Source organism: Aspergillus eucalypticola (assembly GCF_003184535.1).
Source record: "Aspergillus eucalypticola CBS 122712 chromosome Unknown BO83scaffold_41, whole genome shotgun sequence".
NCBI classification, from domain to species: Eukaryota; Fungi; Ascomycota; class Eurotiomycetes; order Eurotiales; family Aspergillaceae; genus Aspergillus; species Aspergillus eucalypticola.
Genome location: NW_020290315.1, coordinates 196,561 through 213,703, shown reverse-complemented (window position 1 = coordinate 213,703; position 17,143 = coordinate 196,561). Strand labels below are relative to the sequence as shown.

General features: G+C 54.6%; 6 protein-coding genes across 6 annotated transcripts; 4 read left to right on the top strand and 2 right to left on the bottom strand.

The window, feature by feature from the left end:
* Positions 1 to 493: 493 nt before the first annotated feature.
* BO83DRAFT_383104 (chromatin segregase YTA7) lies at positions 494 to 5,172 on the top strand. Its single transcript, XM_025532389.1, has 2 exons — positions 494 to 1,943; positions 1,997 to 5,172. The coding sequence occupies exons 1-2, from the start codon at positions 539 to 541 to the stop codon at positions 4,888 to 4,890; spliced, it is 4,299 nt and encodes a 1,432-aa protein (XP_025382674.1). The 5' UTR covers positions 494 to 538; the 3' UTR covers positions 4,891 to 5,172.
* Positions 5,173 to 5,354: 182 nt separating this feature from the next.
* BO83DRAFT_383103 (Sec63 complex subunit SEC66) lies at positions 5,355 to 6,686 on the top strand. Its single transcript, XM_025532388.1, has 3 exons — positions 5,355 to 5,741; positions 5,810 to 6,138; positions 6,219 to 6,686. The coding sequence occupies exons 1-3, from the start codon at positions 5,642 to 5,644 to the stop codon at positions 6,594 to 6,596; spliced, it is 807 nt and encodes a 268-aa protein (XP_025382673.1). The 5' UTR covers positions 5,355 to 5,641; the 3' UTR covers positions 6,597 to 6,686.
* Positions 6,687 to 6,999: 313 nt separating this feature from the next.
* Positions 7,000 to 9,713, bottom strand: BO83DRAFT_182651 (pentatricopeptide repeat protein). Its single transcript, XM_025526484.1, has one exon. It carries the CDS (start codon positions 9,620 to 9,622, stop codon positions 7,061 to 7,063), a length of 2,562 nt encoding a protein of 853 aa, XP_025382672.1. The 5' UTR covers positions 9,623 to 9,713; the 3' UTR covers positions 7,000 to 7,060.
* Positions 9,714 to 9,886: 173 nt separating this feature from the next.
* Positions 9,887 to 12,440, top strand: BO83DRAFT_349014 (putative origin recognition complex subunit 3). The gene is made up of 8 exons (XM_025528856.1): positions 9,887 to 9,983; positions 10,034 to 10,249; positions 10,307 to 10,380; positions 10,434 to 10,668; positions 10,723 to 10,862; positions 10,908 to 11,181; positions 11,230 to 11,351; positions 11,401 to 12,440. Exons 1-8 carry the CDS (start codon positions 9,921 to 9,923, stop codon positions 12,386 to 12,388), a joined length of 2,112 nt encoding a protein of 703 aa, XP_025382671.1. The 5' UTR covers positions 9,887 to 9,920; the 3' UTR covers positions 12,389 to 12,440.
* Positions 12,411 to 13,733, bottom strand: BO83DRAFT_371931 (uncharacterized protein; the record flags this gene model as incomplete). Its single annotated transcript, XM_025529959.1, has 5 exons — positions 12,411 to 13,149; positions 13,212 to 13,348; positions 13,402 to 13,462; positions 13,516 to 13,635; positions 13,691 to 13,733. The coding sequence occupies 5 exons, from the start codon at positions 13,731 to 13,733 to the stop codon at positions 12,533 to 12,535; spliced, it is 978 nt and encodes a 325-aa protein (XP_025382670.1). The 3' UTR covers positions 12,411 to 12,532.
* Positions 13,734 to 13,932: 199 nt separating this feature from the next.
* BO83DRAFT_349006 (snoRNA-binding rRNA-processing protein NOP14) lies at positions 13,933 to 17,024 on the top strand. Its single transcript, XM_025528855.1, has 2 exons — positions 13,933 to 14,227; positions 14,288 to 17,024. Exons 1-2 carry the CDS (start codon positions 13,940 to 13,942, stop codon positions 16,757 to 16,759), a joined length of 2,760 nt encoding a protein of 919 aa, XP_025382669.1. The 5' UTR covers positions 13,933 to 13,939; the 3' UTR covers positions 16,760 to 17,024.
* The last annotated feature ends 119 nt before the right edge of the window (positions 17,025 to 17,143 follow it).

Sequence of the window (17,143 nt, the reverse complement as noted above, 5' to 3'; positions counted from 1 at the left end):
GGCTCGTCGCGATTCCGACGACGACATCATCTCCGATGACGAGATCTTCGACGAGGCCGAGGACCTCTCATTCGCCGAGTCCGAAGAAGAGGACGATGATACCAACGCTCAACGCAACGCTCGCGGTTTAGTCGCTCGCCGGGCCGCTACGAACCGTCCCCTCTACAACGAACCCGAATCCAGCAGCATCGAAGACGACGATACGGATGATGACGAACGCCCTAAACCCTCGCCCCAGAAACGCAAGAGTACGGTGGTCACCCTGAAGGTCGGCGACGCCTTGAAACAAAACTTTCAGGGCCCCCGCCGGGTCACTCGGCGCACGCGGGATCCATCGGAGGATTTCCACGCCCTAACGACGTCCGGACGACATATGGAGACCGTCGAACGAGGAACCACACGGAGCCCTGAGCTAGAGCGGCGTCGGGGGTCCCGTGGCTCGAAGCGGGCCCCGGTGCTCGATGAGGAGGAGGAGGAGGAGGAGGAGGAGGACTTGCAGCCGAAGCAGGAGGATGAAGAGATGGTCGATGAGACCACCATGGAGGTCAAAGGCTCTCAACTCGAAATTATGGAAAGCGATGTTCAGATCAGCTTCGAGGACGGCATGCCGCCTGCAGCAGGCGAGGGACAAGAGACAACCACAGCAGATGATGAAGGGTTCGTTCCAGAGTCCGAGAATGGCGATGCAAAGGAGGGCGGCGGCGACGATGACGACGACGACGACGAGGATGAGGGCCCGACGACACGAAGGAGGAATCGACCCAACCGCAGCCAGCAGGCAGACGACGAGGTCGAGCAGCCCGAGGAAGACGAGGCTGCACACCCGCGCCGTTCCAGTCGAAAGAAGCCGAAAAGTTCACAACGAAAACGCCAAGACGACGAAGAGAGTGATTTCGAGCCAGAGGAAGAAGAGTCTAATGACGACGACGAGATCTCACAGTCTGGGAAGTCGCAAGCTTCACCACGCAAGGGAAGTCAGGCCCATGAGGAGGATGAGGACAGCACCACCGGCCGTCGCCCGGGTCTCCGCAAGCGCGCGTCCCGATCCCGGGGACAGTCCGAAGTGGGTGCTGACATCGCGGAGGAGCTCGCAGAGGAATTGGAGGATCTTCGCGGCGGTCGTCCTCGTCGGCGAGTGCAACAGGAGATTGTTTACGAGAAGCCTCGCCGCAGTCGCAAGGATGTTGACTACCGCATCATCCGGCCTGATCTGATCCTGCCCATTGAGGAGGCCGAGAACGAAGTCAATGAATCCCCTTCACGCCGCGGCCGGGGAGGCGGCGGCAACAGTTGGCAGCGAACCCTGTTTCCCACATATGGGCCATTCGGAGGCGGCGGGCCGTCTGCCATCTTAGGGCCCCCGGGCGCACCGGCTGCTACGGGTGGGGTAGACAGCGATAGCAGTGACGACGAGGTTATGCAGCATCCCAAGGGTGGTGCAGGGGGTTCCATCTCCGGCCCTGCACAGCCTGGTGCCGGCCTCTTGGGTACGCAGACTCACAGCGCCGATGCAGCCCAGGGCCACGCCGGGACGCCTGCAAATCTCGGCAAAATCAAAGACAAGCAGACACTGGCTGATGCTGACCCGTTGGGTGTGGACATGAGCGTCAACTTCGACAGTGTTGGTGGCTTACAGGGCCACATCGACCAGTTGAAGGAAATGGTGTCGCTGCCGCTACTATATCCAGAGATCTTCCAACGCTTCCACATCGTACCTCCGCGAGGTGTGCTTTTCCATGGACCCCCCGGAACTGGTAAGACGCTGCTCGCCCGAGCATTGGCGAACAGTGTCAGCTCGAATGGCCGTAAGGTGACCTTCTACATGCGAAAGGGTGCCGACGCTTTAAGTAAATGGGTGGGTGAGGCGGAGCGACAGCTTCGGTTGCTCTTCGAAGAGGCTCGAAAGACACAGCCTAGCATTATCTTCTTCGATGAAATCGATGGTAAATGACTCCCCTCTCTGTCGGGAGAGTATTGAAAGCTAACAGTGCTTTAGGATTGGCACCTGTACGGTCAAGTAAGCAGGAACAAATCCATGCCTCGATTGTATCCACTCTGCTGGCGTTGATGGATGGTATGGATGGACGTGGACAAGTCATCGTCATTGGCGCCACGAACCGCCCCGACTCGATTGACCCAGCTCTTCGACGCCCTGGTCGTTTCGATCGCGAATTTTACTTTCCACTGCCCAACAAGGATGGCCGACGTTCTATCCTGGACATCCACACCAAGGGCTGGGATCCACCGCTGCCTGGCCCCATCAAGGATGAGCTGGCGGAGATCACCAAGGGCTATGGTGGTGCTGATCTTCGTGCCCTCTGCACAGAGGCAGCCCTCAATGCAGTGCAACGACGATACCCCCAAATCTACAAGTCTAACCAGAAGCTACTCATCGACCCGAAGACCATTGAAGTGACCCCCAAGGATTTCATGTTGGCGATTAAGAAGATGGTCCCGTCGTCGGAGCGATCAACCTCGTCGGGTGCCTCACCCCTGCCCCCCTCGGTCGAGCCTTTGCTGCGCACGCCTCTCACAGAGATCAAGAATTTGTTGTCTTTGATCTTGCCGCAGCGAAAGAGGCTTACAGCCTTAGAAGAGGCGCAGTTTGAGGAACCGGAAGGATCAGGAAGCTTCCAGCGCGAACAAATGCAGCAGGAGTTCGATCGCTCCCGGGTGTTCCGTCCTCGCATGCTGCTCCGCGGGCCGCTAGGAATGGGCCAGCAGTATCTGGCTGGCGCCCTTTTGCACCATTTCGAGGGACTTCATGTTCAAGCTTTCGATCTCCCTACCCTGCTCAGCGACTCGACTCGGTCACCGGAGGCCGCCGTCATCCAGCTTTTCGCCGAAGTCAAAAGGCACAAGCCGAGTGTGATCTACATCCCGAACATCCAGGCTTGGACTGATACCGTCGGCCCGGCCGTGATGTCTACGTTCCTGGGTTTACTGCGGTCAGTTCCTCCGACCGATCCTGTGCTGCTATTGGGCGTGCAGGAGTCGGCAGGTGAGGATATGGACAACGGTGTGCTGCGGAACTTGTTTGGGTATTCAAAGAAGAACTTCTACGATCTCAGAGCGCCAGGTAGCGAGGCACGCTACGAATACTTTACAAAAGTCATTGACTACGTCAAGACATCACCTGCACACCTTCCCGACCCGGAGAATCGGAAGAAGAGGGAGCTGGAGACGTTGGAAGTTGCACCTCCACCGCCCCCTAAGCCGGCAACGCCCCTCTCCAAGGAGCAGCTCAAGGCGCAGAAAAAGAAAGACCACCAAACTCTTAACCTACTCAAGATCCGCATCCAGCCTATCATGGACCAGATCAAGAAGTACAAGCGGTTCCGCACTGGCGTCATCGATGAATCGCAGATTCGCTACCTCTGGGAGGAGGAAGACCCGAACATCGTGACAAGTGATCTACCAATTGAACAGCGCACCACCTTCCGGCCGTTTGAGAAGGCCTTCGACAAGAATGGAGTGCCTGGGTTGCGCGAGGCCGTGTCGGGCAAATTCTTCTACAACCTCGAGATAGTCACCATCGAGAAGCGGCTCTCCAACGGGTACTACAAGCGGCCCAAGGACTTCTTGGCAGACATTAAGAGGCTCGCCAAGGACGCCCGGCAGCTAGGAGAGCAGGAAAGACTGTTGCGCGCCAACGAATTGTTGTCCAATGTCGAGGTGGATATTGCTACCATCGAGCAAACTGAGCCCGCTCTGGTGACGGAATGCGAAGGGGTCTACGTGCGAGAACTGGAGAGGGAGAAACTTGCCATCGAAAAGGCGCGCAAGGCGGCGGAAGAAGAGGAGGCAGGCCTGATCGGTCGCGCGGCGGCAAACCGAGTCCCGCACGGCAACACAGAGTCGGGCCCATCCAGCGGGCCGGTGGTCCTAGGTGAGACGTTCCCGGATCTTGGTCCGAAAGAGACGACCCGACCGGTGACGCCTACCCGTCGGTCGACAGTGAGCTTCATCACTAATGGCTACCATACCGGGGGCGGATCGGACCTGAACGATCTCAGTACGCATGCGCTCACCAGTAACGGCTCGCATGAGGAGCGCCCGGATGGTGATGGTGATACTTACATGACCAACTCGGATCACTCTGCCGAAAGGGAGACACAGACAAGTTCGTTTGGTCCGTCGGCGCAGCCCAAACCTCCCTATTCACACACAGCGCCATCGCAGCAGGTGCGCCGGGAGTCGGGAATTTCAAGCTTCTCGCAGAAGGGCCCCATGACGCCCATGGCGCCCGGATCCCAACCTCACGAGTACACTAACGAGGCATCGACGACACAGACGACGTCGGACAAGAAGTCGTCCGAGCAGTCCTCGGTGCCAAATCCGTACACGCAGAGTCCGGTAGCCACTCAAGGGATGCGACATGATTTTCCCGATCTCACGCAGTACCCGGACCGGGTATCGCAGGAGGAACATCTTCCGGATACGCAACAGGGAGACAGCAGCCAGCCGTCGCCCCGACCGGCTGCCGATATGGCGCCGCTGGAAAATGGCCCGGCGCACTCGCAGCCACGGGCTCAGCCGCCGGTACCCCTGTTCGACCACCCAACCAAGCCGGCAGCGCATGTGCCGGCGGGAATGCAGTCGCTGCTGAACAATGAGGACCTGTCGCCGAAAATAACGCTTGACCTGGAATACGTGCAGAAGCTGCACGAGCAGCTCACACAGCGGACGAGCGGCTGCAGCGTGGAGCAGCTAGAGCAGATCAACACGAACCTGATGGACTACCTATGGCAGACGCGGGGAGAATGGAATCGGAGCAAGGTGGCAGCGGGAATCCAGGACACGTTCAACGAGGTGCTGGAGGACATGCAGGCAATGCAGGAGATTGGGCCGATCAGCCAGAAGACGAAGGAGCAGCTGTATCCGCTGTAGATGGAAGAGAGTTTTTCATGTGTGATTGCTTTTGTGGGATACCATCATACCCCCTTTACCTTTATACCTCTTTGAAGCGACATGGATTGTATCGTATGTTTATACCTGCTTGTCTTGAATTTGGTTTGTTGTGTTGCTTGCTCTGCGTTGCTCTTTTTGCTACTGGTACTGATTTATGGGCGGTCATTTGTTTGGATCTTGCATGTATCTGGGCGTGCAGCATATTGTTGCCGACGTGTTGAAATAGCTGGAAAAGGCTGTATTCTTGTAGATAGACTGGGGAATACATCTACGATGGTTATACTATCTATGCATTTACTCTAACTGCTATGTTGACTCTTGAGTATAGTTAAAAAGAAGTAGTTGTAAATAAATGGCTGCTTAGGCGGTGGCATGTGACGGGCCAAGACACCAGGCTGGCCTTTCGTCGATCCTCGCTTTCTTCTTCCATCTCCGCTGCTCCGCCGCAATCTTCCGCCCACCACAACCACCTTCACCCATTTACAATCTCACCCCCGGCTGGGTTGATCCTTGCAGGCAATTACTTGACAACTGCAAGTCCATTCATTCGTTCATTGCATCTGTCGCGAGCATATACACCAAGACTTCTGTCCCTACTATGACCTCTGTCTAAACAAACACACCATAACCAACCAACCAACCAACATCACCGCCCAACCCAACCTACACTCACCACATACCAAACCCACCACACCAACACCACACACAGAAACCACAACAACAAACCAAAATGGTCAACTGGCTCACCCTCGCCGTCCCCTTCGCCTACCTCGGCGTCCTCCTCGGCTCCCTCGCAACCTTCTCCTCCCTCTACCGCAAGCGCAAAGCCCGTACGTCCTTTCCCCTTCCCCCTTCTTCTTCCTCCTCCCCAAAACTAACCAAATACTCCAAAAACCAGGCAAGTCCCTCTCCCTGGAACCCTGGTTCCCTCCACACACACAACGCGACATCTACTTCTCCCTCCTACACCTCGACCCCTCCGCCAGCAATGATGCCAGCAAGAACCCCAACGGCAAGAAACTCCCGTCTTCCGTACCCGACAGCGTCCTGAAATCCGCTCTCTTGCGTCGCGCCATCGAAGACATCAAACGCGTCATGGCCCTGCGCACGCAGAAGGGCGCGCTCGCTATGCTCCTCCAGCGCGGTAGTGTCGGTGATGATCTGTGGCAGCGGTTTCTCCGTGCTGAGAAGGAAATGGAGGATGAGGTTAGGGATGTTGTTGCTGAGGTAAGACCTTTCTTCTCCTTCCTTGGTATCTTTTTTTGTATATTTTGTGGAGGCTATATACTAATTGGAGAAACGAACAGGCGAACGCCTACGTCCCCGGCTGGGGCCAAACGATCTTCCAGTCGGCCAATGAAATGCTGAATAATGCCATTTTCCGGGAACGCATGGAGAAGCAGCAGGCCAAGTTGGAGGAAGAGAAGCAGTGGTGGGAGAAGAGGAAGGAGGGGTATATGAAGGAGTTGGATGTCGAGGCGGAGAAGAAGGAGGAGGTGGTAGAGGAGGCCGGTGAGAAGAAGCCTGCTACTGCTGCGTCAACGACTACTAGTGAGGAGGGTTCCGGTGTTCCTACGCCTGCTACTAAGACGCCTGAGTCGTCTGGTGCGCCGCCTTCGGTGGCGGGGAGTGATGATGATGCGGTGTTGGTGGAGGCGGATGAGCAGAATGCTGGGAAGAAATAGATTTGATCTTCATCCTTTTCTGCTAGGTTTGAATTAGGTCATATGGGTGCGGTGTATTATGATAACAATATATATCCTTATCTATTCTTGGTACTGGTGATATCAGATTGGATGTAGTAGCTGTTAAGTATGGAGTGTAATGTAGGATCCAGGTGATATACAATTAGTAGTAGCATAAAAAGTACTACTGCTGTCGCACCTTGGCCAGTTTTATACCATCACAACAGACCAGTACTGAAACTGAAATGGTCGGGCTTGGTTAGGATAATACGACGCTAATGTTACTACTAACAAAGGAGTATTAATGAGCTAGTTGAAAGAGAGGACATCCAATTCTAACGTCATGATATGATATATTACATGTATACCACCAGAAATCACCATTTTGTATATATACACCCACACCAACAACAAAAGCCGAAGACACAACCAAACGCCAACCATGCTCATAGACACCTCGCCCCCTACAACAACAAATCATCCCCCAGCGACACCCCCAAATCCACACCCGTAACCCCCATCTCCTCAGCAACCTTCGCAATCTCCTCCTCCACCGCACCCCCAGCCGCCCGCCGACCCATCACCACGCGCAACAACTCCGTCATGACCTCCAACTGATACTGCTCGCGCTCGTGCTGCTCAAGATCACTCAGTTGGAGACCACGGGCCGCAAGCGCCCCGAGCTTCCGATCACTGAGTATGTCCACGAGCCGGTTGACGTGGCTGATATTCTCCTTGCTCTTCGGTGTGCTGGATAGGCGACGGAGTCGGCGCTTGGGCGTCTCAGCCGGGACACCCGCTAACCGGGCGACCTGTAGCACGATCAAGCGGGCTGTGATGTCATCGGGGAAGAAGCCAAAGTGCGCGCGCATGGTGTACAGGGCAATGAGCGTGCCGGGGAGGTCTTTGGAGAGACAGAAGCAGCGGATAATTTGGTCGTAGAGTTCCTTGGAGAATTCGTCGCGGGTGGCGGTTTGTGCGCGCGCGGAGAGGTTGGTGAACCAGCGGATCATGTCGGAGAAGAGATGTCGCGCGGAGGGAAAGTCGGTTACGTAGGCGGTTCGGCCGCGGTCGTATTGTAGCTTGCCGCAGTCCCAGAGGCAGGCGTAGGTTTCGAGGTCGGGTTGTGTGATGGCGGATAGGGATTGGTATTTGTTCCAGAGGGAGCCGATGTCTTGTTTGCGGAGCTCGGCGTAGAGGAGGTGGTTCATAAAGTAGGAGTTCGGGTGAATGCGGCCGTCGCCGAGACATTTGACGAGGTATTTGATCATGTCGTCGTCGCTGCGCCGTGTGTAGTGGAGGAGGAGGATGGAGAAGGTCTCGATCGTGGCGGCGGGCATGGGCCGTTTCATGAACTCGGGCAGTCGGACGTCCTCTGCGCTTTCTTGGTTTACGTCGAGTTGGGGGGCTTTCTCGGTGGAGGTGCGCGCCCAGACTTGGTCGATTCGCTGCTGGACCATGGCCCATCCGAGGCGTTCGGCTTTCTCGCGCGAGGTGCTGCTGCCGTCGCGTAGCCAGGCGGCAATGACTCCGTTGAGATGCTTTGCATCTGGCTTGACGCCACGTTCGTACATCAGCTCGATGACCATGGCGGCGGAGTCGACCTCGCCCATGCCAATCAGTTTCTTCATCCAGCTGGCGTAGAAGAAGCGGTTCTGGAACTTCCGTGGCAGGACGGTCAGGGTCGAAAGGGAGACCTTGTTCACGTCTTGTTCGGAGATGCTGGACGCTTGCAGGTTGCCTGCTAAGCCGACGGCGGCCTTGTAGAGAGAGGTTGAGTCGTGTCGGGGATCGCTGTTGGTTACCATCATGTCTTTGAATACAGCGATGGCAAGGCTCGGCCGGCCGGCTTTGAGCAAGCCAATGCTGACTTGGTCATAGTCGTCCATCGTCATCTTCCGTTCTAGGAATGCCTTGAGCTGCAGGTACATCGCCCATGCTTTGACTTCCGCTTCCTTCCCAGACCGTTTGCCCCAGGCTGTGATGACTGGTATCAGAATGCGTGGTTGCCGTGACTTGTCGTTTGCTAAAAAGGCCAGCGCAATATCTTGTGCGCGCTGAGGATCGTTTTCTGCTGCAAATAGCCGGACTCCTAATTTCCAGTATGCCTCCAGGTCCTCTTTCCGTTGGCTGAGCTCAGCCTGATATGCTTCCCATTTCTCTAATGCCACTTGAGTATCCCCGCATTCATGGAGTGTTTCAATGTAAGAGAGAATACGAGGCGTGGAAAGGGTGAGGCCCGCTGATAGCGAGTCTTCAGCCAGTGTGCGTACCCGTGCGGTTTCCTGGGGTCTGGCGGAATTCTTCAGGGCCAGAGTATCCCACAGAAGAGTCAGCGTCTCCTCTGACAAGGACTCCACAAATCCTGGGACGACCTGCTTGCATCGGCGATACCACCTCCACAGTTCCTGTTCCCAGCGCACGCTAGAGTCGCCACTTGCAATCCGTCGAAGGCATTTGTTCAACTTGTCGGCATACGGCTGCAGGTCTGAGTTCTCCAATTCCACTTCGTATGGGCGCCGCACAACCAGTGTACGCGAACCATCCTCCTCGTCAGATTGCCAGTTCTCCTCTTCCTTGACCAGGCTTTCGAATTCGTTCTTCAATAGACCGTCGAGCTCTTTCTCGTAGAGATCCTTGATACTGACATCGGCTGCCCCAGCCGCCTCATCCTCCTCATATTTCCGGAGTGCTTCCAGCGCAATAGCCCTATCCTCTTCGGGTAATTCTCGAATGAATTGACTGTTTGGACCAAACGGGCCTTCCTTCAGCTCTTCCAACTCCTGGGTCAGGCGGGCGAGTTCCTTCTCGGCGTCTTCCTGCTCGGCACGTCCCTCTGCTTCCGGATCGACCTTCCGCCGTGTCTTGCTCTTACGAGTATCCTGCTCGTAGAAATTTATCTTGTCCTTGGGACCGCCATAATGTATGGAGCGTGGCGCTACAGCGGCGAATGCTCGCGGGAAGAACGGACTTCCGCGGGCCACATGCTGATACCAACGAGCTCCTCGGACAGCCTGGCGGAGCATCAAGTATGGGCGATTAAATCATGGAACAAGGTTGTATAAATATGCAAAATAACACCGACCGACAGCTGTAACAAAGCACACAAAAGCGAGAATTGCAGGAAGATGATGGAGAAGAAGAATAAGAATGGCAGCTCCGCGGCGGAAAACCATTCCATCCCGATCGGGACTAGCGCCACCGCGAGCTCGATCGCCGCAAAGAAAGTCACTCCATGAATCAACTCGTCCCATGCTTCTTTCTAGCCCGCAAGCTGTTCCTCTCAATAAGCTCCATTGCTCCTTGTGCTAGACACTGGTCATCATGGATCTCGGCTCGTTAGAGGTGGAGGCAGCCAATGCGCCCAAAGATGGCACCAACAATCAGGTACCGCTCCCTCAATGCCCTTGTCGCGAACCCGTACTTACGGACCCAAGGGTGTGTATATCTACACGCCCGCCGATCAAAGCAAATCCTCGGGAGAACGTCCCTCGAAACGGCGCAAGGTAGCTCCGAAGAAGGAAGAAGAACAAGATGGATTGAAAGCACATCCCTTCGTACCACTCCTCAACGGCGAGGAGGACGAGCAGTCCGTCGAAGCGCGGTATAAAACATACCAGCAACTTTGGTCAACCCAGGAGGCAAAAATTCAGGTCAGTGATGTATAGTTGGAAGAGATTATAGTGGTACAAGACTAATATCTGGGCTAGGAAATTCTAGGTGATGTTGACTCCGAGGTCCTTTCCAATGTTTCGTCCTTTGTCCGCTCGACTTCTCCTCAAACGTAAGCGCGCATATTCGCTCCCAAGGATTGACTGCATGTCCTGACAATTGCAGGTACGATGGCTGTATCCCGGCGGCATTAGTGACCGTGGGTTCCAATGTCTCATCGCTGGCTCGCTTGCTGGCCAGACTCAACGACCAATTCACCACGGCGGGAGACGGTGGAGCTATTGTGCTGGAATCCGGTGATGCGCCTAACCTCAAAACGACCCTCAAGAACATTATCCGGTTTGCTATCACGAACACAGAGGGGAACGATGGCTATCAATCTTTCCTTACAGACCGAGAGGTGACTATGTACAGTTCAACAACACAACAGGGCATGCGCTAAATGCCAATACAGGGCCCTAGACTCCTCGGTTACGATCTTGACTTGCTAGGCGACTATGTGAAGCGGAAAGGCATAAAGAAGCTGGTTCTTGCATTTCGAGACAGTGAAGCCTTCGATCCGGGCATTCTTACGGATCTCTTGTCTCTACTAAGGTGAGTCCATCCCCGAATTGTGTGGCACTGCGGCTGATTGTCCAGCTCCTGGCTTGATCGGATACCATTCACACTCTTGTTCGGCATCTCGACGTCCGTGGAACTCTTTGAGGGGAGACTGCCGCGGTCAACTGTCGCCTTATTACGGGGTAGATATTTCGAAATACATGAAGCGAGCAACTGCGTTGACCGCATCTATGGGAGGTTACAAGCAGGACAGGATGGGAAAATATGGCTGGGGAGGAACATCACGAATGTTTTGTTCGAGAAATCCAATGATTCCTTCCAGACGCCGGAGGCCTTCAGTCGAACGGTTAAGGTATGTTCAATCTGATCGTGTGTCAACCCATTTAGCTTACACCTGTAGTACGCGTACATGTCACATTTCTTCGCAAACCCGTTGGCGGTGCTCCTTGCAGACGAGGTGGTTCCGAGCATGCGACAGGGTCTTGTGTGCGAGGCGATCCGGAATCTTCCTTCTTTCCGATTGTAAGTCAGTTGCTCATCATCATGATTTGCTATACTAAACTCGTATCAGTTATTGCGAAGAATTGATTGAGCAAGGCTCGGCCAAGCAAGTGCGTGACTTGCTCGAAAACGATGAATTTCTCTTCCAGCAATGTCTGCAGCACTTGAAAGACGGACAGCAGAAGATGCGCGATCTCTTTCAGTGCGTCAAACTGACGCACCTGCTACTGAAGAAACTCAGCCTCGTCAAGAAGACTAGCATATCAGAACTCTCAATCCGTGCACTATCAGGAGAGCTCCAAGACTCGCCATTGGTGACCGACATCCTCCAATCTGCAAAGACACTAGATTCCAACACCCTCCTGGAAGTACTAAATATCCTGCCCAGTACATTAGCAGACCGTCCCAAGCTACAGCAGGTCAAAACCGAATTCGACGCCTTAATACAATCGTATCAAGGCACCGAACCCCTTCGCACCGCCTATGACAAGCGTCATTCCGTCGTCGCCACAACCGTTGTCCAGCAGCGGGTGAAGCTCAGCAAAGGCAAAGCAAAGCTGCCCCAAGAGCACGTTGAGTATACCCAAATTATCGACCGTTTCCACGCCCTGCTCGAAGCATATTTCGAGCAAACTCTCGAGACCCCGCAAGATCTCATCCTGCATGAGATCTTCCTCTTTGACATGAGAAACCCTCTGAAAGAGATCTTCTCGCCACGGCCACGCTTCGCAGTGGAACGAGCCTTGTCTAATCCATTCGATTACCTCATCTCAGACTCCCCGGAAAAATCCGAGGCTGCTGCTAGGGTGTCCGCGAATCAGCCCGCCACGTCTATTCTGTATCAGCTGTATCTGGAGTCCGGGTCCCTGGTCAATGTTTATGACCTTTGGCAGGCATTCTATGCGGTATTTGAAAGCGAACAGGGCGATTCCTGTGATGAACGCACTACCATGGCCCTGTTTTACCGCGCTTTCTCGGAACTCAAGGCACTAGGTATGGTTAAGAGTAGCCGCAAGAAGGCAGACCATGTGGCGAAGAGCGCATGGATGGGGTTGTAGATTTATATTTACAGTATATTAAGCTATAGTACTCGTCATCGTCACATACGGCGACTTTCATACTCGAAACCAAGGGTATCATAAAGAACATGCAAAGCAACCATCATCGCTAATCGATCCCTCATCCATGTAGCCCATCGTTCATCATTCGGAAACAGGCAACTGTATAATGTCATCGTTTCCCAATGGACGTCCTCCATCGCTCAGAACCATGGCTTCCCGTCTGCGACGTCTAACGGCTTGTTCTTCAGCGGTGCGAAGACGCCGCCCTGGCATTCGTCTAGTCCCCGCCGTATCTTCACCATCAACCATCCACACATCGCTATCGTAGTCATCCTGATCATTCTCTTCCATCAAGCTGCCCATCAACCCGTACTTGCGCAGCTGCTTGGCTCCCTCGGGATGGGAAGACAAGGTACCGAAGATAGCACTCATCACGGTATCATCCATCCACCAAGTCTTCATAAGAAGCACCACATCCTGTCTTCGGGAGGGCTCCGATAGGGCGCACGGGAACGGGTAGTTGACTAGCCAGCGGCTCACGATGCCGGCTTCTAATGCGGCGGGTACATTCTCTTGCAGAATGATATTCAAAATACTAAGTGCCTTCTTCTCACCAGGAGGTCTTGTCTTTGGCAGGATGGGGGAGATTGTGTTTGTTGTTTCTTCGACGTGTTCGTCGGTCAAGATGCACAGGCAGTCAATGAGTGCGTTGTAGGTGGCTGGGTCTTTCAATCGGCTGCATACGGAGGTTCGTGAGACTGCACAGACTCATTAGCATGATTGAGCTCATAGTAAGGCAATCTAGATAGTTGATGCATACGAGCGCGGTTAGAAACAAGAAAGTGCATGGCAGTCAGTGCTTTGCCCCGCCGTTGTTTGTTCCTGGTTGCAAGGTCTCTGAGAAGCAGGTCTCGTGTCTCGCCCTTGGTAGATCGTTCAGCGATAATGCGCAGAGCCCTGTAATCCTATATTAGCTGGTCGCTATTGAATACATCCGATGCCGGTCATACGCTGCACGGAGATCATAGCTGGTGCTATCGGAGAGCTTCAGCAAGGTGTCTAAGTTCAATGCTGTACTAATAGATTAGCCAGCGTATACATCGCTAAAGTGCACACCGACGGACCATCCTCCGTCCCCTCACTGATCATCTTATCCTCCTTCTCAACATGTTTGATTTCCGTCAGTTCGCGCACTCGGCGGAGGTCCGTGACAATCCCGCGCACGGCGAAGAACAGCGAGACGCCTGGACACAGTTAGTTCTTGCTAAATGACATCCATGTCAAGATCGACGAACATACCCAGACACACCCACACAACACGATCACTCATATGAGACCCCATGGTTTATCTCGACAATTCTGGCAGCCGATGAGATAATAGTTGCAAGTCCAGCAGCGGAGGAAAAGCGGGGAGTCACGCGGCAGCCCCAATAGTGCCGGCAGAACCTGACCCACCGAGGCGGTAAGCCCACTTTTTCTTCGGCCAAAAAATTCAGTGGAGATCCCAAGCATCGCTTTCTGCTGTTTATCGACGTTCAACACGCAGCCATGCCGCCTTCGCAGCTCAAACAGCTCAAGGCCTCCCTCCGCGAGGGCGGAGTCTTGGGTCCTCAGCAGTCCAAAAAACAAAAGCGTCAGAATGCGAAGACTGGTGTGTCCGCGCAGAATCGCATGAAGCGGGAATCCGCTCTGCAGGCCATTCGCGATCGTTTCAACCCGTTCGAGATCAAGGCCACTTCGCGCCCCAAGTTCGATGTGACCACGCGCGATGTCGGGCCTAAGTCGAAGCTTGGCCATGCGAGGCCCGGTGTGACCAAGTCTCTTGGTGAAGAAAAGGTGAGCTAGGCTGGAAACCCTTCGACGTGGGGTGTCACTGACGGGGTACTTCCTATACAGAGACGTCATACTCTTTTGCGCGAAATGGACCGCAAGAACAAAGTTGGTGGAATCCTCGATCGCCGGTTCGGTGAGGATGATCCGACAATGACTCCCGAAGAGAGGGCTGCCGAGCGATTCGCCCGTGAGAGTCAGAAGAAACTGCGCAAGGAGTCGATGTTCAACCTGGAGGATGACGACGAAGAATTCCAACTCACACATCAAGGCCAGTCTCTGTCATTTGGAGAAGGCATGCCCGGAGATGACTTCCGCGAAGGCGATTTGGACATGAACGAAGAATCGGATTCGGAACTGCCTCGCAAGAGGAAGCGAGAGTTTGCCGATGAGGAGGATCTAGACGATGATATCGTGTTTGACGATGAGGAAGGGGAAGAGCAGCCAGGGCGCAAAAAGTCGAAGCACGAAGTAATGAAAGAAGTCATCGCCAAATCCAAGTTCTACAAAGCCGAGCGCCAGAAAGCCAAGGAAGACGACGACGATCTCCGAGAGGAACTCGACAAAGGTCTTCCCGATCTCTTCGATATGCTGAGAGGCGTGAAGCCTCCCCCGAAACCGGAGCCTCCAAAGGACGATTTCGCCTCGATGGACCCCGCTCGTGCGGCACTGCTGGCCGGAAAGTCACAGAACGAGACCGAGCAGGAGTATGACCAGCGCCTGAAGCAGCTCACTTTCGATAAGAGGTCTCAACCGACGGACCGGACGAAGACGGCAGAGGAGAAGGCAGCGGAAGAGGCGGAGCGGTTGAAGAAACTGGAAGAAGAGCGTGTCCGACGAATGCGCGGTGAGGAGTCAAGCGAGGACGAAGAGGAGGATGAAGAGGAAAGTGACGAGGAAGAAGGCAGTGAGGATGACGATGAGGAGTCGTTACCGGACGATGCTAAAGCTTTCGGTTTGCAACAGCCCACGGCCGAGACGAGCACTCGTCCCGAACTGGGAGTCGAAGATGAAGACGATTTTATCATCGACGACGACCTTGTGGAAACGAGGTCCAATGCCAGTCTCTCCTTCGATGAAAGCGATCTGGAGATGGATTCCGCAGAGGAGTCCGAAGAGGAGCCTGAGGATGACCAGGAGGACGAGTTGATCAACGGCTTTACGCTCCCTGATAGCAAGTCCGGCGATGCCTCAACTGCTCCCAACGGCACCGAAGAGCCCACTGACGGCCTGGCATACACATACCCCTGCCCCGGCAGTCATGACGAGTTCCTGGAGATCATCAAAGATGTGTCCATGCAGGACCTCCCTGTCGTCATCCAGCGGATTCGTGCCCTGCACCATCCCCGTCTTCACCCCGACAACAAGATGAAGCTCGGCCGATTCGCAGGCATCCTCGTCGAGCACGTTGCCTACATGGCCGATCTACCAGAACATCCTCCGTTCGTCATTGTGGAAAACATCCTCCGTCACATCCACTCCCTGGCGAAGACTCACCCTGACACCGTCTGCCAGGCCTATCGCGCTCAGCTCCGCCAGATTGCCACGGAGCGTCCGCTCAATCTCCGTGCTGGTGACCTTGTCATCCTCACCGGCATTGCCACCACCTTCCCAACCTCCGATCACTTCCACGCCATCGCAACCCCGGCACACCTCTGCATTTCGCGCTACCTGGGCCAGGGCATCGTCAACTCTCTCGCCGATGCGTCCGCCGGCACCTACGCAGCCAGCCTACTCCTGCAATACCAGTCCATCTCTAAGCGCTACATGCCGGAATTCATCAACTACACTCTCAACATGCTGTGCCACCTCAGCCCGAAAGAGCCCAGCGAGAGTCTCGGATCCTTCCCCCTCCGGAGCCCCCAAACCTCCTTGCGCCTGAACCTCTCTTCCTCTAAGACTACCATCCCCTCCCGCAAGCTCCGCTTCTGGGACACGACCGACCAATCCCCCTCCAACCCCGAAGAGCTCAAGCTATCCCTGCTCACCACCCTCGTCACCCTCCTCGGCACCGCCTCCGACCTCTGGACCGGCAAATCCGCCTACACCGAGATCTTCACTCCCGTCCAGAACGTCCTCAACCACCTTCGCAGCAGCCTTAAGGGCAACAAGAAACTCATTCCCACTCAAGTGCGGGACACCATCCAATCCACCCTGGACAAGGTTACCACCCAACTATCCCAAGCTAAACTCACCCGTCGACCCCTCCTCCTGCACAACCACCGGCCCCTGGCCATCAAAACCGCCATCCCCAAGTTCGAAGAGTCCTTCAACCCGGACAAGCACTACGACCCGGACCGCGAGCGCGCCGAGAGCAACCGCCTCAAGGCGGAATACAAGCGCGAGCGCAAGGGAGCGATGCGCGAGCTTCGCAAGGATGCCAACTTCATTGCGCGCGAGAAGCTCCGCGAGAAGAAGGAGCGCGATGCCGAGTACGAGCGCAAGTACAAGCGACTTGTGGCGGAGGTGCAGAACGAGGAGGGTCGCGAGGCGAATGCTTACGAAAGGGAGAAAAGATTGCGGCAGGGCAAGCGGTGATTATGATAATCATAATCATCAATCAATTGTTCACTGCTCTATGTGGGAAAGCAGCGTTTCTCACTTGTTTCGCCTTTTCTTCTCTTTCTTTTGTTTCATTATTTTTCAACACATGGGTCCATGTCGACGAGTCTGCTCGGTCTAGCTGCGTGTGCCGGGCAGGTTTTTTGGTAATTCTGATGAAGCTAGTTGGTATAGATGTATATATTCGTGATCATAGTTACTTGGTTTGATCATTGGGAATGATGATCGTGGAATGGCAGCCAAAAAAGAATGTTTTGATTTATACAATATCATCTTTCCGTATCTATTTAATACACGTATAAGCTACACTAATACTATATATACTAGACCAGCAACTTCACCACCACCACCCAGATTAAC

Excerpts from the sequence above, each read along its gene's own strand:
- BO83DRAFT_383103 (XM_025532388.1), top strand. The coding sequence starts at position 5,642 with ATGGTCAACTGGCTCACCCTCGCCGTCCCCTTCGCCTACCTCGGCGTC. Across the intron at positions 5,742-5,809 it reads CTACCGCAAGCGCAAAGCCC|GCAAGTCCCTCTCCCTGGAA; the intron begins GTACGTCCTTTC and ends TCCAAAAACCAG. Across the intron at positions 6,139-6,218 it reads TTAGGGATGTTGTTGCTGAG|GCGAACGCCTACGTCCCCGG; the intron begins GTAAGACCTTTC and ends AGAAACGAACAG.
- BO83DRAFT_349006 (XM_025528855.1), top strand. The coding sequence starts at position 13,940 with ATGCCGCCTTCGCAGCTCAAACAGCTCAAGGCCTCCCTCCGCGAGGGC. Across the intron at positions 14,228-14,287 it reads AGTCTCTTGGTGAAGAAAAG|AGACGTCATACTCTTTTGCG; the intron begins GTGAGCTAGGCT and ends CTTCCTATACAG.
- BO83DRAFT_383104 (XM_025532389.1), top strand. The coding sequence starts at position 539 with ATGGAGGTCAAAGGCTCTCAACTCGAAATTATGGAAAGCGATGTTCAG. Across the intron at positions 1,944-1,996 it reads CTTCTTCGATGAAATCGATG|GATTGGCACCTGTACGGTCA; the intron begins GTAAATGACTCC and ends ACAGTGCTTTAG.
- BO83DRAFT_349014 (XM_025528856.1), top strand. The coding sequence starts at position 9,921 with ATGGATCTCGGCTCGTTAGAGGTGGAGGCAGCCAATGCGCCCAAAGAT. Across the intron at positions 9,984-10,033 it reads AAGATGGCACCAACAATCAG|GGTGTGTATATCTACACGCC; the intron begins GTACCGCTCCCT and ends TACGGACCCAAG. Across the intron at positions 10,863-10,907 it reads GATCTCTTGTCTCTACTAAG|CTCCTGGCTTGATCGGATAC; the intron begins GTGAGTCCATCC and ends CTGATTGTCCAG.
- BO83DRAFT_182651 (XM_025526484.1), bottom strand. The coding sequence starts at position 9,622 with ATGCTCCGCCAGGCTGTCCGAGGAGCTCGTTGGTATCAGCATGTGGCC.